Here is an 18,592-nt window from a genome sequence, read left to right on the forward strand (position 1 = left end):
TATGATTAAAAACAATTAATAATGCCAAAATTGATTGTCTATGGCCTAGCCATGAATGTAGCCCCAGCAAATGTCATAGCTTCGAACTCAAAAAATATTGCTGTACGCCCTGCGTCGGTTCCACAGTGGGGTGGTTCACAAAGGGTGCCTAGCATTGAGCAATCGCGACAGTCGAGATTGCCCAAAGCATTCCCACTTGTCCATGATGACAAGGAAGGAGGACCACAAATTTCCATGCCTAAAGACTAAGTATAGTGAGCTTATCTCAACCCTACTCACAAGAAATGATTGGAAGTTCATGCATCTTCACCAATATCAAGGGCATTGGTACTTCACCGTTTACCTAGAGGCAATGTTGGCTGCTCAAGAAAAATTTCAAGCTCAGCCTCATGATATTATCTTATGCACTTATCCTAAAACTGGCACAACTTGGCTTAAGGCCTTAGCTTTTGCTATTACTACACGCTACCGTTATAGCATTTCTGAAAGCCTTTTGTTGACATCTACACCACATGATTGTGTTCCCTTTCTAGAAATTGAAATGGGTACAAAAGAAAGTTGTGCTCGTTATCCAGAAAATCCACTTGTTGCTACACATATTCCTTATAATTCCTTGCCAACTTCTATAATATAGTAACCTCATCCTAAGGAAGTAACCAAATTTTTTTTTCCTTTTCTTTTTGCTTTTAATTTAGTCAAGTTTGAGTTTTTAACACTTAGTCATGAAATGATCTCATGATACTGTTAGATTATGGTATCAGATTTTAACTGTTAACTTTCTAAGTTTGATATATATATATATATTGAATACTCCTATTATCAAAAGTTTGAGAATATATGGATCAATAAAAATATGCACCAGCAGATACATAAAATGGCAAAAAAAGAGCAAAAATCAATGATATACGGAGGAGAAAATTTAGCTATTCAAATTGTGTAAGAAAAAAAAATCTTATTTTAAATATCTACAACTAAAACATAAAAGTTCATCTGCTCCCGTAGCTCAGGTGGTGAGAGCGTTGGTCTTATGAGCTGAAGATCGCGAGGTCGAACCCCGCTGGTACCATATGTGCCATTTCTATTTTTGCCTGTTCCTTCTAATTTTTTCTGATTTACAAAAGAGCAAAGTTAATTGAGGTAAAGAAAAAGCCACCATACTAGTTATATTGGCTAATAATTTACGGGTGGTTGTGCTTGTTCCTCTAAGGTCTTTCCCCCGGCACAAAATCAGAGAAAATAGGACTCTCTTTAGCATTACGATTGCACTTGATGTGTAGTGTCAGACTGCTTTTTCTAACGGCTGGTAAGCCAAAAACCAAAAACAGCACATAGTTGTGTGTGTGCACAATTTGATAAATAAGCCAATTCCCTGCCTCAGTGGAGCGGACGGGGTTAAATGTGTATCTCGTAATGATACACTGACTGTGTTACATTATTTTCAGGTCCTGTAATGTAATGCAGTAATGGCCTTTCGTTCACTTGTCAGGCCTTGTAACACTAAATTTTAATTTTAAGAAGGAATGGCTCCAATGCTTGTATAATCAGAAAATGGTTTGGTTTTAATTCTTTTCCTTCAGCAATTATGACATAACTTAGTTCAGTACACATGTTATGTCTTCAAGAAATAATCACGCCACTGCCAGTTATTTTGTCTTGCGATTCAGATATTTCAGGAAAAAACAAAGTAATGAAGAAAAAGATACTTGAGGAACATGATTGTTAATTTGCAGCTGCCATATAAGTCAATTGTTTCTGATGAAACTATGACGAAGCAGGCTATGGTTACTCATGACAAAGAACTACTGGAAATTCCTGCAGGGTACATGCTGATGAGGAAGTTTTTATTGGTGGAGATCAAGTTAAACAGGAAGATGCCAGTAGATTTTGTTACCAATGCAGAAATCAAAGAGGCCACGTTTTCCATTGATAATGAGAAGGCACCAAGAATTGATGCCTACAAAACCAACATGCTCCTCCATCAAAATAAAGGACCTTTCATCTACAGGGGAAAATTACAGGAAAAGAAAAAGGCAAAGAGCAGTGTAACAAGAAATGATCTACTTCCATTAATGATATGCACATCAGTAGAAAGAATAAACAAGAACTTAGGTGGTTTAGTGGTTAGTGGTGGAGTGTCTGGGAATTGTTAGAAGGGGCTAACTTTTCGAGCCACCTGTATCATGAATTCAGGTACGAGGCGTCTTCTTGGAGGAGCAACCGCATCTTTGGCCTGAGCTTCTGGATCATTAGCATGAACAATTGCAACTAAATCTTCAAACATCTGATCTTTGCCCCCTCTCATTGGATCCTGAGTGGCATACCATGAACAAGTTAATACAAAGATCAACCCTTTATTTGGTGCACTATTTGCACAAAAGGGAATTGAAAGGAAATTAATAGAGGAAATAAGAAAAAAAAAAAATTTCATCTCCACTGTTTCGGGTGTTTATTTTCTTTTCCTAAATGATTTCTGCTTTTTGTGTTCCTCTCTCCATTTCCAACTTACCAAACAATCATAAATGCACAAGCAAACATTTATAGCAAATTCGGTTGGAGGAAAAAGTAATCTGGGGGAAGAAGCATCAAAGCAATTCTTCATTTGCAACAGATTTGTTAGATGGAAACCTAAATTATAATCAGGCAAGATTTGTTGCAAAAAGAGGTACTTGGCTGAAGGAAAATCTAAGTCAAGTAATGTCCTACGTGATGGCAAACTTGCCAAACTGGAATCGAAGCATTGGCCCTTACCTGAAGAAAAACATCTGTATGAGTCTTCCCTTCATATAAAATCGATTCAGCCCTAACTCCAACTCTTTGAAGAGTTTCAGCAAAATTCTTACTGCATAGAGGGGCATGTGAACAGTTAGCTTATTAACTCCATGTAATGGCTTCCTCAGTCCTATCAAAGATAGGTGAACGCTGTATATATGGAAGAATATATGCAGAACCAGTTACTTCGTAGGAGAACTGACCTGGCATCTGCTGGAATAGAATAATCTGCAGTACCATGGAAAAGAATAATAGGAGGAAGGAGTGAGACTGCATCTTTCAGGTTGGGATCCTGTACAATTACTTCGGGAGAAAATCTTTGCAAAGATTCTTCTCCTTCCATTATGCTGTGCCAATAATTGGAGCCGTAAGAATGTTGGAACACCATGATAAGGCACCAACCAACTAAAACAAAACAACTGGTGTAACTCAACAGGCAATGAAGGAGTGTACCTTAGAAAGACGGAACGGTACAAACCACGACTGTGGAAGTAATCTACAAGGTTAAACAAATTGTACCTATATGCAGATGTTTTTTTTCTTATCAGTGGAGGACAAGGGACATTCAAACTTTATAAGAGTATTTATCAAAAACAAACCCTCCAGATAGACCAAAATAAGCCTTAATCTGGGAGACACTCCAGGTGGTGCTTTCTCTTTCACTGGCCTCCTTGATTGCCTGGTCTACCAGAGAACAAGCAGCAATGTGTGCACCAGCCGACTGTCCCATTAAGTAAATCCTAGTGAAAGAAAGCATAAGCATAACAATGTCGTTAGTATTTAGCGACAAATTAACCCCTGAATGGATATTTAAATATTTCTTTATTGTTTTCTTCAGGAAAATCTAAAGTAATATAAAATTCACCTACCTGTTAGGATCACCTCCATATTGTGCAATGTTGTTGCACACAAAAGAGATGCCTTGAGAAGCATCCCTCACCATGTCGCTCATGGTTGCCTGAGGGAAATTTCTGCACATGCAAGTCAGTTAGGATGCCATAGCTACAGTTGACAGTGTGAAATCACTAGAAGCACACCCACATGAAGAAGTCACTCGCACAAAGTCATCATACTAAGTAACTTTAAGCAATGATCAGTCTACTAATATAGCGTTACATAAAGAGACCGTAGAACAAAAGATTCGAAGTAAAATCCAAGCATATTATATTGCATTTATGAGAACATTTAAACTAGTTCCACAGTTGAACAATGTTCAACAATACCCAAAGTTCATCCTAGGTCTGAAAATGGATAACCAGGAGATAACAAAGTAACTAAACAGAAAAGATGATGAAACTAATTAGCAGCAGGTATCATCAAACAGAGAAGAAAAACTGTTAAAGAACCACATGCTCATTAACCCAATCTCTGGCAAAATACATATAGGGAAGCATTGATCTCACATTGAAATTTCTCAAGCGTCCAAGTAATAACATAGTAGCCCATTTTATCAGATGGAGACATTAAACACAGATAGGAAAGACATAGACAATTCAATTAGTAGTTCTCCATTGTGATTGGTAATGCAATCAAGCATTTAATGAAAAAGCATAAAAGCAAACAAAATCAAATCAAATTAACACTTAGCTAAGATGAAAACAATGGAAACAGTGTTAAGACAGCGGATATATTCATTGCAGAGCTTATCCAGAGAAGAGCTTTTTCTTTACACAATAAGCCTCGAGTAAAATGAACTCACCTGTAATCTATGCAGGCTACTATGATATCTCTCTCTGACAACTGTTTCCCTAAAAGAGAACCCCATGCTTTATATCTGCAATAACATTGAAATGCTCCTCAAAAACATGTCATGGATATATAACTAGATATAAAATATAAATTGCAAGAAAATAGCAATTGAGAACCAAATCTAAGTTTCTTGCTAGGCAAACCATCAACCGTTGGATATCTAATTAGTTGCTAACTGTTGAATTATGAAACCTCAATAAAACATTTATGCTTAATTTTCCATTGGTCTGAAACTGAAATACATTTACTCGTGTACCTTCCAGTTATGCAACTATAATAAGCTGTTGTTTAAGAGTATTCACTTCTAAAATTGAATGATGTTCAGATTAATTAGCTCAAATCTGCCAAATACAAACATTGATTACATGCAATAAGAGATTATTCAACTCAACTAAGCCTTAACGCTAGACATGCAACATAAGGTTACTCACCCGATAATCCAGGCTCCTCCAGTTATAAATGCAACAACTGGCTTTGGCCCATCATTGTTTTTGGGTAAATACAGATCAAGCCTGCATGACACAGTCTCCTTTGATCATGCCGTCAACCCATGGATTTTTACGCAGGGTAGACAAACTTATTGCGCGGAGATGCAGAAGAAATAAACAAAACCCATAATACACTACCTATTTCTCGGTTGATCGCCATAAACTATACTTCTCAGAACCTGTTTGGAGAAGAAATAGTAATATCCAACTGCAAAAGATTAGCAGACTAATTATGTTCCATGTCAGATAGATAGAAATCATGATATGTTACATGGACTTTTGTGCATGGAAGTTTTGTAGAGGACTACTGAACGCCACAAACCTTGAATAAAACCTGGAAGAAGCATCACAGAGTAGCAACCAAGGGCCATAAACCTCAATATCCATTTGTAGCCTACCCTGAATGAAAGTAAATGATCAGGAACCACGTAATAGTTTGGATAGAATTGAAAGCATTTCAAGCTAAAATTCATGAAATAAACAGTATATATAGAGAAAAAGAAAAGTATTTCGTGTATAGCATGTTAGAGATATTAGAGAACATAATTAGCCATCATGTTAATTTGATCAAATAATTCCTTCAAGAAATGTAAGGGAAACATTCAAGACACAATGCCCCGTCTTACAATTCTCGACTACATGGAATTGGGTCAATAATATCCTCCCTATAAGATGCTACTTTAAATGTGAAGCTAGTACAGATGCCCAGAGGAACCTGTCACATAACAGAGACGTCCAGCACAGAGATGAAATTTGAGGGCATATAATTTACTGATTGCCAAGTGAGGAATTGGACATTATGAAAATTATGTGATCTGAAATAAAATTGAAGCAGGGTATTTGTTCAAAGAGATAATTAATACATAGAGCGGTATTTTGTAGTTCTGACCAAAATTAAACCTTCTATAGAAGGTCCAACCAATATACACGTAAAACACTTGTGAATGACTGTTAAAAGATAATCTCATTAAGCTTGAGCTTACCCTCAAATTTGAAAACAGGCATTTATAATCTAATAAGTAATCATCAATGAATTCTCTATCCTGCACCAAGCTTCAGTATAGTGTTCATCAAGTACATTCCTATAGAGCACTGATTTGTATAAATAAACCAACCCCCAAAGACCAAGTCCAGAGTAAACATTTCCATGAATCAACCACCTATTTAGACCAATATTAAAGACAAACTCATTATTGGCACCCCTATTAGACAATCAAATACTATCCATCGAAAGATTGATCATTGAGAAGGATACTAATACGCTAATCATCTGTTATCATTTCAGTTACTTGAATTCAAAAGAAAGTTCTTAATTCAGATCCCATTTTCAGCCTAATGTATATTCCAAAATAATAGAAGCCAAACCAAAATCTATTCTCAAGAAGAAGCACTATGAATCAATAGACATATCATGCATTAACTCGCTCAACCGCACCTCTCTAAACAAAAAATACCTATCAAAAAACAATCAAAACGTATAAATCAATGTTAAATTCCAATGCAGGCATCTAAAACATCCAAAAAAAAGAGAAGCATAAATCAAAGAAACATAGAAAAAGGAAAAGAACACTAGTACCCAAGAAATGTTAAAAGCTTCAAACTCAATCTAGTAACAAGAAAAGTCTCAGCAGCAGCGTGACCCACTTCTTGACTAATAGATTGGGCGCGTGGACTGCCTGTAATATCATCAAAAAGGGAAGGAATGGAGCTTTCACTAGCAATACGTCGTCGTCTCTGTTGATGATAAGAATTGACAGAAGAACTACTAGTAGTAGTGATAGTCGTAGTACCTGCAAAACTAGAGGTTCTTGACAACAGAGGCTTACTTGAAATGCTAGTTTCTTCATCAATTAAAAATCTGGCAGTTGGGTCATCAAAATTGAGAATTTCTTGTTTTAGCAACATTGCTGTGGTTGCTGCTGGAGAGGGAGGTGATGGTTGGTCAAAATAAGAATTGGGTTTTAATCCTTTCGAAGATTGTTTGACAGTTAAAGGGAGGATTGGATTTGGAGAAGGCATTGTTTTTATACAAATGTTGAAACTTGAGGTGTTCTTTGTTGTCGGATTTTTAATATTAAGATTGACACACAAAAACAGAAATCAAAACAGTTAAAAATTATCTTGATTTTCTGTTTCTGTTTCTCAAGAATGATCAGAAGAGGATCTATGGAGAGAGAGAGAGAGAGAGAGAGAGAGAGAGGGAAAAATGCCAAATTGGGGTTGAAGAATGAAGAGCCAGTTGGTGATTGCCAGATGGGTTTCTTTCTTTTGTTCAGAAAATGTAGGAAAATTTTGGAATTGGTCCTTTGAATTTTTGTTGCCTTATATTTGACATTTTGGGTCTTTCGACTTTGCTATTGCTTCCTTTCCTTTGTCCAAGTCACATTGTTTTCTCAGTTTATTTAAATAAAAAATAAATAAAACCATAAACAACAGCAAAAAGAAAGATCATTGATTTCTTGGTTTGACAGTAAGACACGACCATTAGTTTTGGTTTGCATTCCATTCCAAGAACAAGGAAGAAACTTTTTGCTGCAAGTTTCTTTAATCATTGAAATTAATAGTATACACGTTACTCTTTTATGTTTGAACACATAATAAAAAAATCTGCATATTTATAAAGCCGGCTCTAAAAGTGTTCCAGTGTAAAATTAATCTATATTTAATCTATTATATTGATATGTGATTATTTTATTGATATATTGTAAAATAAGGATCTATCTATATATAAAATAATTTTATTTTATTTAATAGTAATTAAAAATTATATATACAGGGAAAGTAGAAGTACTATTGCCACCTGGTTTTGATTTAATTTACTCTAAACATGCATGCATGCAATAAAAGAAGGGAAAAAGAGAGAAAAGATGGCTGGTTTTAAGGTTTCATACCTGTAATCTTGCATTTTAAAGATATGGAGATTGGAGGGATTAAACCTGAAGCTATGAAATTATATAGTAGATGGTGCAACTGCCATATGAACAATGTCTCTCTGTGTGTGTATATATATATATTATATATATTGTTAAATTATTAAAACAAGTTATTGATTTAATTTGGTCCAATCGGAAAAGGTATGTCCCCATGTGGATAATCTATAATACTATTTTATTTCATCAACTTACGGTACTTGTTGACTTGTTATATCAGCTAACTGCGATTAATTATTAATTACTTAAGCATAAAGTTTATCCATTAAAACTACCATTGAATTGTTAGGCAGGTCAGATGATGATGCCAGGTCAGAATATGACATCAAATCTCCAATACTACAAATCACAACAATTCAATTTATTATTCATCATCAGAGCCTCTTTATAATACGAGGATGAGTTAAATTATTGAATTTTTGTTTTTGGTTAATTACAGTTAAATATAATAATTCATGAATTGATGCAACCAATTAGTCAAATAAATAAATCATGGCAGAATTAAAAGGGAACCAATAAGACCCACCAATGTAGATAAAAATATTTTTTTCTCTTGCTAAAAGTTTTAAAATTCAGTTTCAAAAATCTAATCTGTTGCATTAGACTCAGCATGTGATAGCATGAATATATTAGAAATTAAAAGTTTACATATGAATATATTAAAATTATTTTAATAAAGAGACACATCTCGAAAGGAATACTTATTTTAGTAAAATAAGTCGACTTTATGTCAATATAACATAATCTCATGAAGCTCTAGGACACAGGGCTACCTTCTTGGAGTTGAGGGTGTTCTAAGAATGGATGTGGCCATGTGGGTATGTGAACTTATTTATAGGGTCGTGGAGCAAACACAATTCAATGTGCAATAACTAGGCCCCTAAAATAGCCCAAATACCCACATGGCCAAATCCACTCTTAGAACACCCTCAACTCTAAGAAGGTAGCCATTCATAATTTCATATGGAAGAGAGAACAAAAAGAAACAAAAACAGTTTAAAAGTTCACATGATGATGAATAACCCAATGGCCATTTCTTGCTGGTACTTGTCCCACAATTATATGTATCATTTCTTTTAAGAAATTCTTACATATTATTGTGATTTAATTTATAGCTAAATCAATCAATAGATATGATAAATGGGTTTGGGTAGAACTCATTTGGTGTTTAATCCACTTATATATACTATAACAACCTAGTAATCAAGCGATGTGCTATAAATATAACTTCTTATACCCTCCCTCATGCTTAGCATGACATGCAAACAGGCCAAGTCTAAACCCACCATCGCAGATGTGGAATGAATATAACTTCTAATACCCTCCCTCATGCTTAGCGTGACATGCAAACAGACAGGTTCAAACCCACCGTCGCAAATAAAAGGCTGACTCTGATACCATAATAAATAGATTTGGGTAGAATTTATTTCCAAAAGCTAGCTCAAAGGAAGAGGGTGTCCAATCCACTTATATACACTATAATAGCCCAGTAGCTAAGCAATATGGGATAAATACAACTTTTAACACCCTCCCTCATACTTAGCATGACATGAAAACAGGCTAAGTCCAAACCCACCACCGCAGATGTGAGATAAATATAACTTCTAACAAGTTAGATTACTTACCATTATTAACCACTCGTAATTAATAATCAACTAATACAATCGCAATTTATTGATTGCAGTACATGAAAATATATCATGATTATTTATTAAAAATTAAATTAAATTAATTAATTAAAATGAAAGTTAAGTAAATTGATGAAATGTAAAGCGCAATGCGGTAATAGACTTAAATCCAACTAATACTAAAATAACTAAATTAGCTATTTAATTGGTTGGATTTATTTTTGTTATTGTTTAAAGATTTCGCATCTTTTAACATTGGAGATGATCTTCCCAGCAAACCCTTTGTATTACTTTACAAGTCCAATGATGATGACCTTGGCAAGAAGGTTCTACGTCAGCATGTAAACGGCTCATGGCTCATTGGGTATAGCGTGCAGATCAACCCTATTTGTTCTCATTTTAGCCTGTAGTATCCTCTAAAAGGGTGCTGCTTATCGGGCCCTATCATTTTCTTTTTTTCAATTAATTCTGATTCCAATATTGAGCAGGACTATATAGTAATACCAGTACTATTCACAATCATAATTGTAATAATATGGACAAATATTAGACTATATCGACATCAGGCAATAATGGTGTTGAGACTTTTGGGTGCTGAGCTTTAAGAAAAAAAAGAACTTTCGGCATCGACATCGGCTTCATTTCTGAACCAAAAGGTGGAAAGAAGTGGTTTATTACTGGAAGGACACTCGATCTTTAATATACCTGAAGGCCCTACTCAATTCACTACAGATCTTTTGCATCATATTATTGGACTATGCTTTGGAGTTTGGTGTATAAAGAGCAAAGATTTGGTCGAATGAACTTTTCAGGAATTCGTCACATATTTGCACAGTAGGGAATGACTTAATTATTTTCAGCATATTACATCTAGCTGTTAGATACTTGTCATCGGCATTTTACATTTAAAGAATGAATGATATACTTTCAACGTTTATAATTGATGCGGGTTCGATTAATCAAATCACCCGCGTGAGTATATCTCGCCGTAATATATGATAACCTAGGTTGAAGAGTTAGAGTTTTATCTCATGCACTGAAAATCTCCTATATAGAAGAAAATATATTGTAAGTGGGCTACTCCATTCATTTGATTATAAATATAGATAACATAAATCAAGTAAAAGCATTGCTAATTATCACCCTCTAAATACTCATAGCCTTCACTTTTACTAAATATTAATCTGACCGATATAGATCGGTGTATGGATCCATAATTTCTGATTCGTATCAATAATTATGGAACATTTTTATCTAACCAACTGTTAATTATGTTGCATCAGAAATAGTGAAAAAAAACTCCTTTAAAGAGTTTGCATTAGCTTTTATGATAGTTTAACTTGCTTATGTCATTTTTTTGAATAAAAGGGAAGAGACATCGCAATTCAAGATAAGCAGAATTATTATAGCCATAGAAAAAAAGTATTTTTAAGAAAAATGTAAAGTCGGGTTATTAGTTTAAAGCTAACTTGTTCTTGGACGGAGAAGAGATCATTTTGACCTTAAAAGTTCGGTCAAAAAGGCTTAAAGTTTCTTGCTTATTACATAGTGAAGGAAAAGATCAATTATCATTGAATTGCTTTTGTTGTGTCTTATAAGACAACGTACTTTGCAAAGTTTAAACCTTTTAGCTTGCTTTGATTATAGTGATAATTGATTGAGTGCATAGCTTATTATACAACTAAGAAATTAAAATTTACTTTTACATCTGTATGCATGTATCAACTATTATTGCTGCACCAATAAAGAACAAAGAATTTTAGACGGAAATTCAGATCTCGGCTGCAACCGAACTTAGCAAAGAGTATTAGAAAGATTGATGTTAAACAATGCCGTGTCTTTACAGAAATAAAAAAGATTTTCTCTATAAAGTTCTCAAAATTTTTAAAAATAATAGTAAATATCTTTTAGAGTTCTACAAGAGTCTTAACGTCGAAAACGTGCCCGATGCGATAAAAAAAAGTAGTCTATTTTAAAGCTTTTATGCAACCTAGAGACCCAGTTTTAAATTTACATCTCTTGTTCTTCTATAGGGACTTGCACACAGGCATTTGAAATTAGGTATAGATACAAATTCATCTGGTGCAGGTTTTTACCAGGAATTTATCTGCTCGATGGGACGAAAATTGTCAGTTGGAATTTCTCATTAGAAAAAAAAAACAAAAATGGTGGACTCCAACTTCATTGGTCAAGCCTCTCCATTGATCTTCCACTGGATAATGTATCTATTTTAATCTTCGCTGGCTGCCTTATTAGCAGAATCTTTTCTTTGAAATATTGGTGATGAACCATAGTCTTTTTAAATACTTCTTGTTTAACAACCTTCAAGATATGATAAGAACATAGTGGTGAGGAAGATAAGAATCCGTTATGGCTGCTGCATAATATTTGGCAAAAATACATTGCTTGTGGAAAGAAGGTATATGTCGCAAGTTGCAATTGCTTCAGTGTATGTAGCTATGGAAACAGCTCATATGCTACCATATTTCCATTTTATTTTATTTTTAACATAAAGTATTCAAAAGAGAAGTGACTTGAGTGAGCCAAGCATGGACCCAAAATGCATCTTAGTTATGTTTAATCAATCGTTGAAAGTATTATTATTGCGTAGAATGATTATATATATACTAAAGGGTTTTCCTTTTGGCTAAATAAATTGCATTATAAATTTTGCAGCTCCCATCTGCAGCACTCATTAATTAGTCAACAGTTCTTTCTTTTTGGACCCAGAAGTTTCCAGTTGAAGGATCGAGCAGAAGTTGCAGTTAGTTTATATATAACATTTTAGTCCTATTAATGTTTTTTCTTTCTTTCTTTTAATAATGTGCTGATTACCCTTAAATATCAGTTTTGATCAGTGCTTACCTGTCCCTTTTCATAAACTTTTAATTTTTATTTAATTGATTTAGATTTATAACATTTTTTACATTATCATGAATTTTTTATTCTATTTTTATTAATATTTATTAATTTTATAAGTTTTAATTATTATAAAAGTGTTTGAGAAGCGATATACCAATTATGTTATCAAATTTATGTAAATACCATTAGTGGTTAAATATTTTATTATATTTATATATATATATAATATAAATAAATACAGACAGTTTCAAATAATTTATAGATAATATTAAATGTGAAACAAGAATTAAAATAAAGTTTTTAAACAAATTTGAAATAAATTCAAATATTTTAGATGGACTGAATTTAAATATTTTTTACCAACAAATATTCTGACTTATTATCATTTTAGTGCCCATATGTAATAAGCCACTACAAACATTTTTCACAATAACAATTCCTGCTGAAGATAAGCATGAATTCGATAATCATTGTCATCAAACCTGAACATGGACTTGATTTTCAATGTAGGAAAGAGAAAAAATAAACGATTTGTTGCAATTTTATCAAAGTTCTTTTTGTTGATTATAATAAATTTGAGGGTGAATTTAATTTTTTTTTTTTTAAAAGTAATACTAAGGTGTTAATTTGGCACAGGATTGGTAGATTTTGCATCACAGTTGATATGTTTGTAGGGTAAGATCTGGTGCTTCTTTTCGTGGAAGGTGAAAGCATTTAAATATGCTTCATATTGATAACCGACATTGATTGGTCTATTTTGTTTGTTTCCTTGGAAAATTGATTTAATCAACTATTCATTAGAAGCATCAGAATTTCCAATGAAGGAATATCCCTTTTTTAGTCTTACTTTCCTCTTAAGAACCTTTTTAGGGCAGGATTTTAGTAGCTAGTCCAATAGCCATTGGAATCTCTTTTTCTTCTCCCTTTCTAATAATCTCAGATTTTCTGCTTGCATAATTTTATAATAAAATACTAAAAGATAGTTGGATCTGAATAAAATATAAATATTTTAATTTTCTTTTAAATTCATCTAAATTTAATTTTACTACCTATATCTATTTCAAAAATTATTGATACTACTATTTATCTATTGCCAAGACTCGCTTAAATCAATTTATATTTTATAATTATTAAAATATTTATTTATGTAAATGGTTTTACGTAATAAGATCGGTATTCACTTGCATAGCTCGTGATAAATTCCGAGTATCGAAGAATGTGTAAGAATTTGTCAAGATACATATTTTCACTCCTATCATTTTACAATTACCAAATCTGTTCTTTATACTGCTATTAATGAAGAGAATAAGGTTTTGATGGATTAAATTGCTCCTTAATATAATGATTGAGGAATTAACTTATACTGCACTTTAAGTTGTCAGGATTAAAGTGCAACGTAAAATATACTCTTTTAATTGATTAACCCTGAAAAAGTAGAAAAAGAACTGAGGTGAAGACTCATGGGTTTGTTTTGTAGGGGATAAACTAACTAATTTTGACGTGGAATTTAATATACGACTATGTGTCAATTAGTATATTTGTCTTTTTCTAATTATTATAATGATAGATGATTCATTAACTGTAAATAATGAGTATAGATAAATTATTTAATGTCAAATTATAAACACGAGTACATACTGTATTCTCATTTTATTGTAATGTATAACTTTAGTATAATTATATTAAATTCTAGAAATATTTTATTAACCTTTTGTGATTTCATTATAAAAGAAAATTATTTTTCTAAGTATATAACTTTTAAATAAGTTATTTAAAGTGCGATTTTATGATAAGAATATTCAACAAATACGTATTGGTGAATAAATATTTTTTTATCTCAGTATCCAAAATAGACATAATCATAATAAACATTAAAATTCAACCTTCACTAAATTAAAAAAAATACAAGTACTGTCTCGTAGATCTATAACCCTCACTAAGAAGATCTTCACCATATCTGGTAGATATGCTTGTTTATAGATGATTAATCAGATTACAGACTGAAATTCCAAAAAAGTCGCAGCTTTTAGCTTCCGTTAGTATAATAATTAAATTATCCATACAGGTTACAATTATAGGTGGATTTTATATAAATGGCAGGCAGCCATCCTCCTGCGAGTTACTGGAAAGTGGGTGACAGCAGTGGATAAATAGTTTAAGCCCCATCTTCATGGCTATCAATCATTAGGATTTTACAATGATAACATCAACGATAATTACATATTTAATGGGTAACATTAATAAATAATAATGAAAAAAGAGACCAGCATGAGAATCTAAATTTTTATGAACCAGAAATTTCTTAAAGAGAATCTTTAAGCAGCGTGAAAGAGTTTGCAGTTAGGCAAGAGACCAGACAGGCAGCAACTACGTCAGCTTTGGTAGTGGGGATTTTCCTACCACAAATTTGAATCCATGAAACTAAGAAATCAATTAAGAGATGAAATGTGTAATCATTTGCATGGTTATTAATTATGATAAATGATCCGTACACGAAACTTATATTTAGTGCATGCAAAAAAGAAGAAAAAAAGGTTTGTGCATTTGTAACTAATATCCTTATCATATTAAAATAAGTAAAAAGATTTAATAAATTTGTTGTCCATCTTTCTATATTGTATTATATTTAAATGGTTAGAGTAGGCTACCGATATCTTATTGGCTTAATAGTTAAACTGGCTAAATTTTGAAATGTTTTTTATTACGATTTAGAGTTTGAAATTATAGAATCGCATTGATTGAAAGAGTTTTGCCTTTGCGAATTCATTATTGATTGAACGGAAACAATTGTAAATACTAATAAGAATTTAGTTAGTGGTTAAGATGTGAGATTAAAAAGTTTCATTGTGTAAACAGATGAGTTTTTTTTTATTATTAAAAAGTTATTTGAGAGATTGAGTTGTTTGTTTACGTATGATACTAGCATAAGAGGGAAAAGAAAGAAAAAAAAAATCCTGGAGCAGTCTTCACAGAGACGAAATTGATATTGCAAGATGTTATTTTATATTCTCAGAATCAATGCACATATATGCCTGTATATACTGTACATGTAAACGGTAATATACTGAGGGAAATCCTTCTTTTAGTCGGAGCTTTGCTGCAAATTGTCAATTAGCATATCTTTCGTAGTCTACAATAAAAGAATGGCAAGCATCCATGCATCAATGGAGATTAATATTAATACATTGTTCCCATTGTTGCCAGAGCAAAATATATATGTAGAATGATCATTCTGTACTCAATTATTTTTGAAAAGATAAACAATAGAAAACAACGAATAAGCCTAACAGCCCCTCGTATGCGAAATCTATAAATATAATCTAAAAATAGTTCTCATCGATAAAATGCCAGACATATGCTACTAATTTAGTAAACAATTTCATTTAACTGTAAGATCCCTGTCAACTTTTTTTTTTTAATTTTTCTTTTTCCATGCTTCTATTCTTCCCCAACTCTCTCCGGAAGATTATGGTTCCTAGCCCATCTACAAGAATCAGAATCCCTTCCGAGGCCAGCTTCTGAAAACCACTAGATTACAACACATGAAAATATGCAAAGTTAGAGCATATACTTGGAGACATCCTAGGTGGCTGTTGTTTAATGTTGTACAAATACGACCTCCATATGTAAAAGAATATTTATTTTAGAGTATGAAGCCATTAATATATATATATATATATATATATAAGTGGAAGGTATATGCTCATCAATCTGATATCGTCACTAGTCCTGATTAATTTTAAAAGAAAGAATAAAGATGGGTATTATTGCACCAAATATGTAGGACGTTAGGATATTCTATTAATAAAACATCAACAATAAATAGAAAAATTCAGTCTTACCATCAATTTCTTGTTGTTTCATGCAGAAGAGAAATATTATCCAAAGAATGGTATATATGCTTAGAGTCCATATATCTTTCCAATGCTTTGGAAATCTGAACCAAACATTTATTTATATAAATAAAGTATTTTTCAGAAATTTATATAGAAAATCTGTGTATATTTGAAGATTGGCATCTTATTCCTAGCAAAGATCATGCATGCACTAATATTATTAGACGTGGGACGATGAGCTGAAGCTCATGAAAGAAATCAAAAGCTTGTCAAGATTGGATTGGCAGAGCATATCGATCATCTTTTCTTTGAATTCTTTTCTTTTTCATGCATTTTTTTTTTTTCTGAAAAGAAATTTTAGGTAATGAAATCTGAATAATTCAGTACACATTTCTCAGATAATAATGAATTTTTTTGAGTTACTGTTTGATTGAATATGTCCATGGACATGCTTAGTACATATCCTATCCGTCGATTCTAACCTGATTCACTAAAAGCTATTTATCACAATTTTTTTTTTTTTTAAGAAGAATCAATTTATCTTCTATATGACAAAAGTGCAAAATTGTTACTAGGGTTTCTGGAGATTGAGAGAAAATCCCTCCAACTATATAGGTGATTTTAATCGGTCATACCATGAGATACCCATATAATATAAACTTATTTGTTTTGTACGAATAGATAATTAGTGATATATAATCTGAAGATTTTATCTTTAAATATTAAGAATTATTATATATTTTAATTTAATAATAATATTATATGAGTTATTTATCTGTCAATTCAGTATATATAGAAAAAATGATATGAATTAAAGAAAATAGAAGAAATAACAAAAAATATACTCATAGTAAGGTAAACATAAAAAAGGGAAGAAAAAAAATGATGGCATTGACCATTTGGATTTGAGACTGATGATTGATAAATATGTTTAGGGGTTAGGATAAGTATCTTGTTTGGTCATATAATGATGATAAATGTGAGGTCAAACATTTGTAGACAACAACAAAGAAAGGAAAACAAAAACATCATAGAATTATATCGATGAAGATGAAGATGTCAGTATGATAATGTTTATTAGTTAGTGTTAGGAGAAGAAAGGAGGCATTGCAGAGAGAGGTGGGTGACTACTTGGGCGCACCCAAAAATGATATCCGAATCAGAACATCATTTTAATGTATTGTAATTGGCTCATCACATCCATAGCCTTTATTATTTCATGGGTTCTTCTATCTTTTTTCTCTCTCACTTTAATTTCCTATACATAATTCTAGTCTTCATGTAATCTTTTATATATAAATTCAAGAAATTTTGGGTTTTCTGAAAAGGTCAATGGCCAAATTGAGAAAACGCCCCCTCCCATTTCACATTTTCTTTTCTTCCTTTTATTTTCCTTAAAGAAAAATAAGAAGGTCATTTTGTGCCATGCTATTTTACCCAAACTGATCATAGAACAAAGAAAACTATAAAGCAAATTTTGACTTCTATTAAGCATATCTCTATTAAGAAAGAATGTTCCTGTGATAAAAATATTCTTTCATTTTTCAGTTCATTTAATATTTATGGCAAAAATCACTATCCATCGCTTTATATACATATGAAAAGATTATCGACTCTAAATATATAAATAGCAATAAATAAATAATCAATTCATTATGTTTTATTCATGTGTTAACACTTAAATGATAAATATTTATAACACATATTTCAATCAGCAATCATTTAGTTTTCTTTTTTTTTTTTTGAAAAAAAAAAGATTGGAAATTAAAATTGGAATAAATAATTTCAATTGTTGGCACTTAATTCATTGAAAAAGATCATTAAAAACTAGAATAGGATTACCTTATTAATGAAAATAAATGCTGTAGGTGTAGAAAACTTATGTGGAACAGAAAAGAGATAAAAAGAAATGGAGATGAAGAAGAAAAACATAGAGCGCGTGTTTGAGTCAGCCACCTTACTCCCGCTGTCAATTTTCCACAATCATATTCTTGATGGTACATTCCATGTCCAGCAACAATTTTTCTTTTTTTTTTTTTTTTTTATTTATTAAAAAAAAAAGGGGAGAAGAAAGAGGTTAGAGAGAGAAAGAGAAGTGGACACAAAAATTTGAATTTTGTAGTTTTGGTTTATCATGTTGACAAGTTGGGGCTGGAGGAGCAATTGACAGCGCCACAGTGGAAGTGGTACTGCTACAACAAGGAACATGAGAATATTACAACTTGGAACCTTCTGCATTTTTTAGGCACCATTATTGCTAATATTAGATTTACCAGTACCTTACCATTGATTCTGATTATTAATTCCAACCTTAAATGGTAAGGTAGTTT

General features: G+C 32.2%; 2 protein-coding genes across 3 annotated transcripts; one reads left to right on the plus strand and one right to left on the minus strand.

Moving 5' to 3' along the window:
* The first annotated feature begins 298 nt into the window (after positions 1-298).
* Positions 299-634, plus strand: LOC8264511 (flavonol sulfotransferase-like). Its single transcript, XM_015716471.2, has one exon. It carries the CDS (start codon positions 299-301, stop codon positions 632-634), a length of 336 nt encoding a protein of 111 aa, XP_015571957.2.
* Positions 635-1,898: 1,264 nt separating this feature from the next.
* LOC8264512 (probable isoprenylcysteine alpha-carbonyl methylesterase ICMEL1) lies at positions 1,899-7,358 on the minus strand. Of its 2 annotated transcripts, XM_002514470.4 has the most exons (12): positions 6,797-7,343; positions 6,583-6,682; positions 5,329-5,405; positions 5,145-5,214; positions 4,950-5,030; positions 4,469-4,543; positions 3,639-3,740; positions 3,369-3,509; positions 3,223-3,288; positions 2,973-3,116; positions 2,749-2,839; positions 1,899-2,308 (listed from the first exon to the last, which is right to left on the minus strand). In XM_002514470.4, the coding sequence occupies exons 1-12, from the start codon at positions 7,023-7,025 to the stop codon at positions 2,147-2,149; spliced, it is 1,338 nt and encodes a 445-aa protein (XP_002514516.1). In that variant the 5' UTR covers positions 7,026-7,343; the 3' UTR covers positions 1,899-2,146. The 2 variants fall into 2 exon arrangements, with proteins under 2 accessions (XP_002514516.1, XP_015571939.1); XM_015716453.3 differs by having other exon boundaries at positions 6,583-7,358.
* Positions 7,359-18,592: the final 11,234 nt, after the last annotated feature.

The sequence above is a fragment of the Ricinus communis genome, chromosome 4 (assembly GCF_019578655.1).
Source record: "Ricinus communis isolate WT05 ecotype wild-type chromosome 4, ASM1957865v1, whole genome shotgun sequence".
NCBI classification, from domain to species: Eukaryota; Viridiplantae; Streptophyta; class Magnoliopsida; order Malpighiales; family Euphorbiaceae; genus Ricinus; species Ricinus communis.

Excerpts from the sequence above, each read along its gene's own strand:
- LOC8264512 (XM_015716453.3), bottom strand. The coding sequence starts at position 7,025 with ATGCCTTCTCCAAATCCAATCCTCCCTTTAACTGTCAAACAATCTTCG. Across the intron at positions 5,406-6,582 it reads AAGCTTTTAACATTTCTTGG|GGTAGGCTACAAATGGATAT; the intron begins GTACTAGTGTTC and ends ACTTTCATTCAG. Across the intron at positions 2,309-2,748 it reads ATACAGATGTTTTTCTTCAG|GATCCAATGAGAGGGGGCAA; the intron begins GTAAGGGCCAAT and ends TATGCCACTCAG.
- LOC8264511 (XM_015716471.2), top strand. The coding sequence starts at position 299 with ATGCATCTTCACCAATATCAAGGGCATTGGTACTTCACCGTTTACCTA.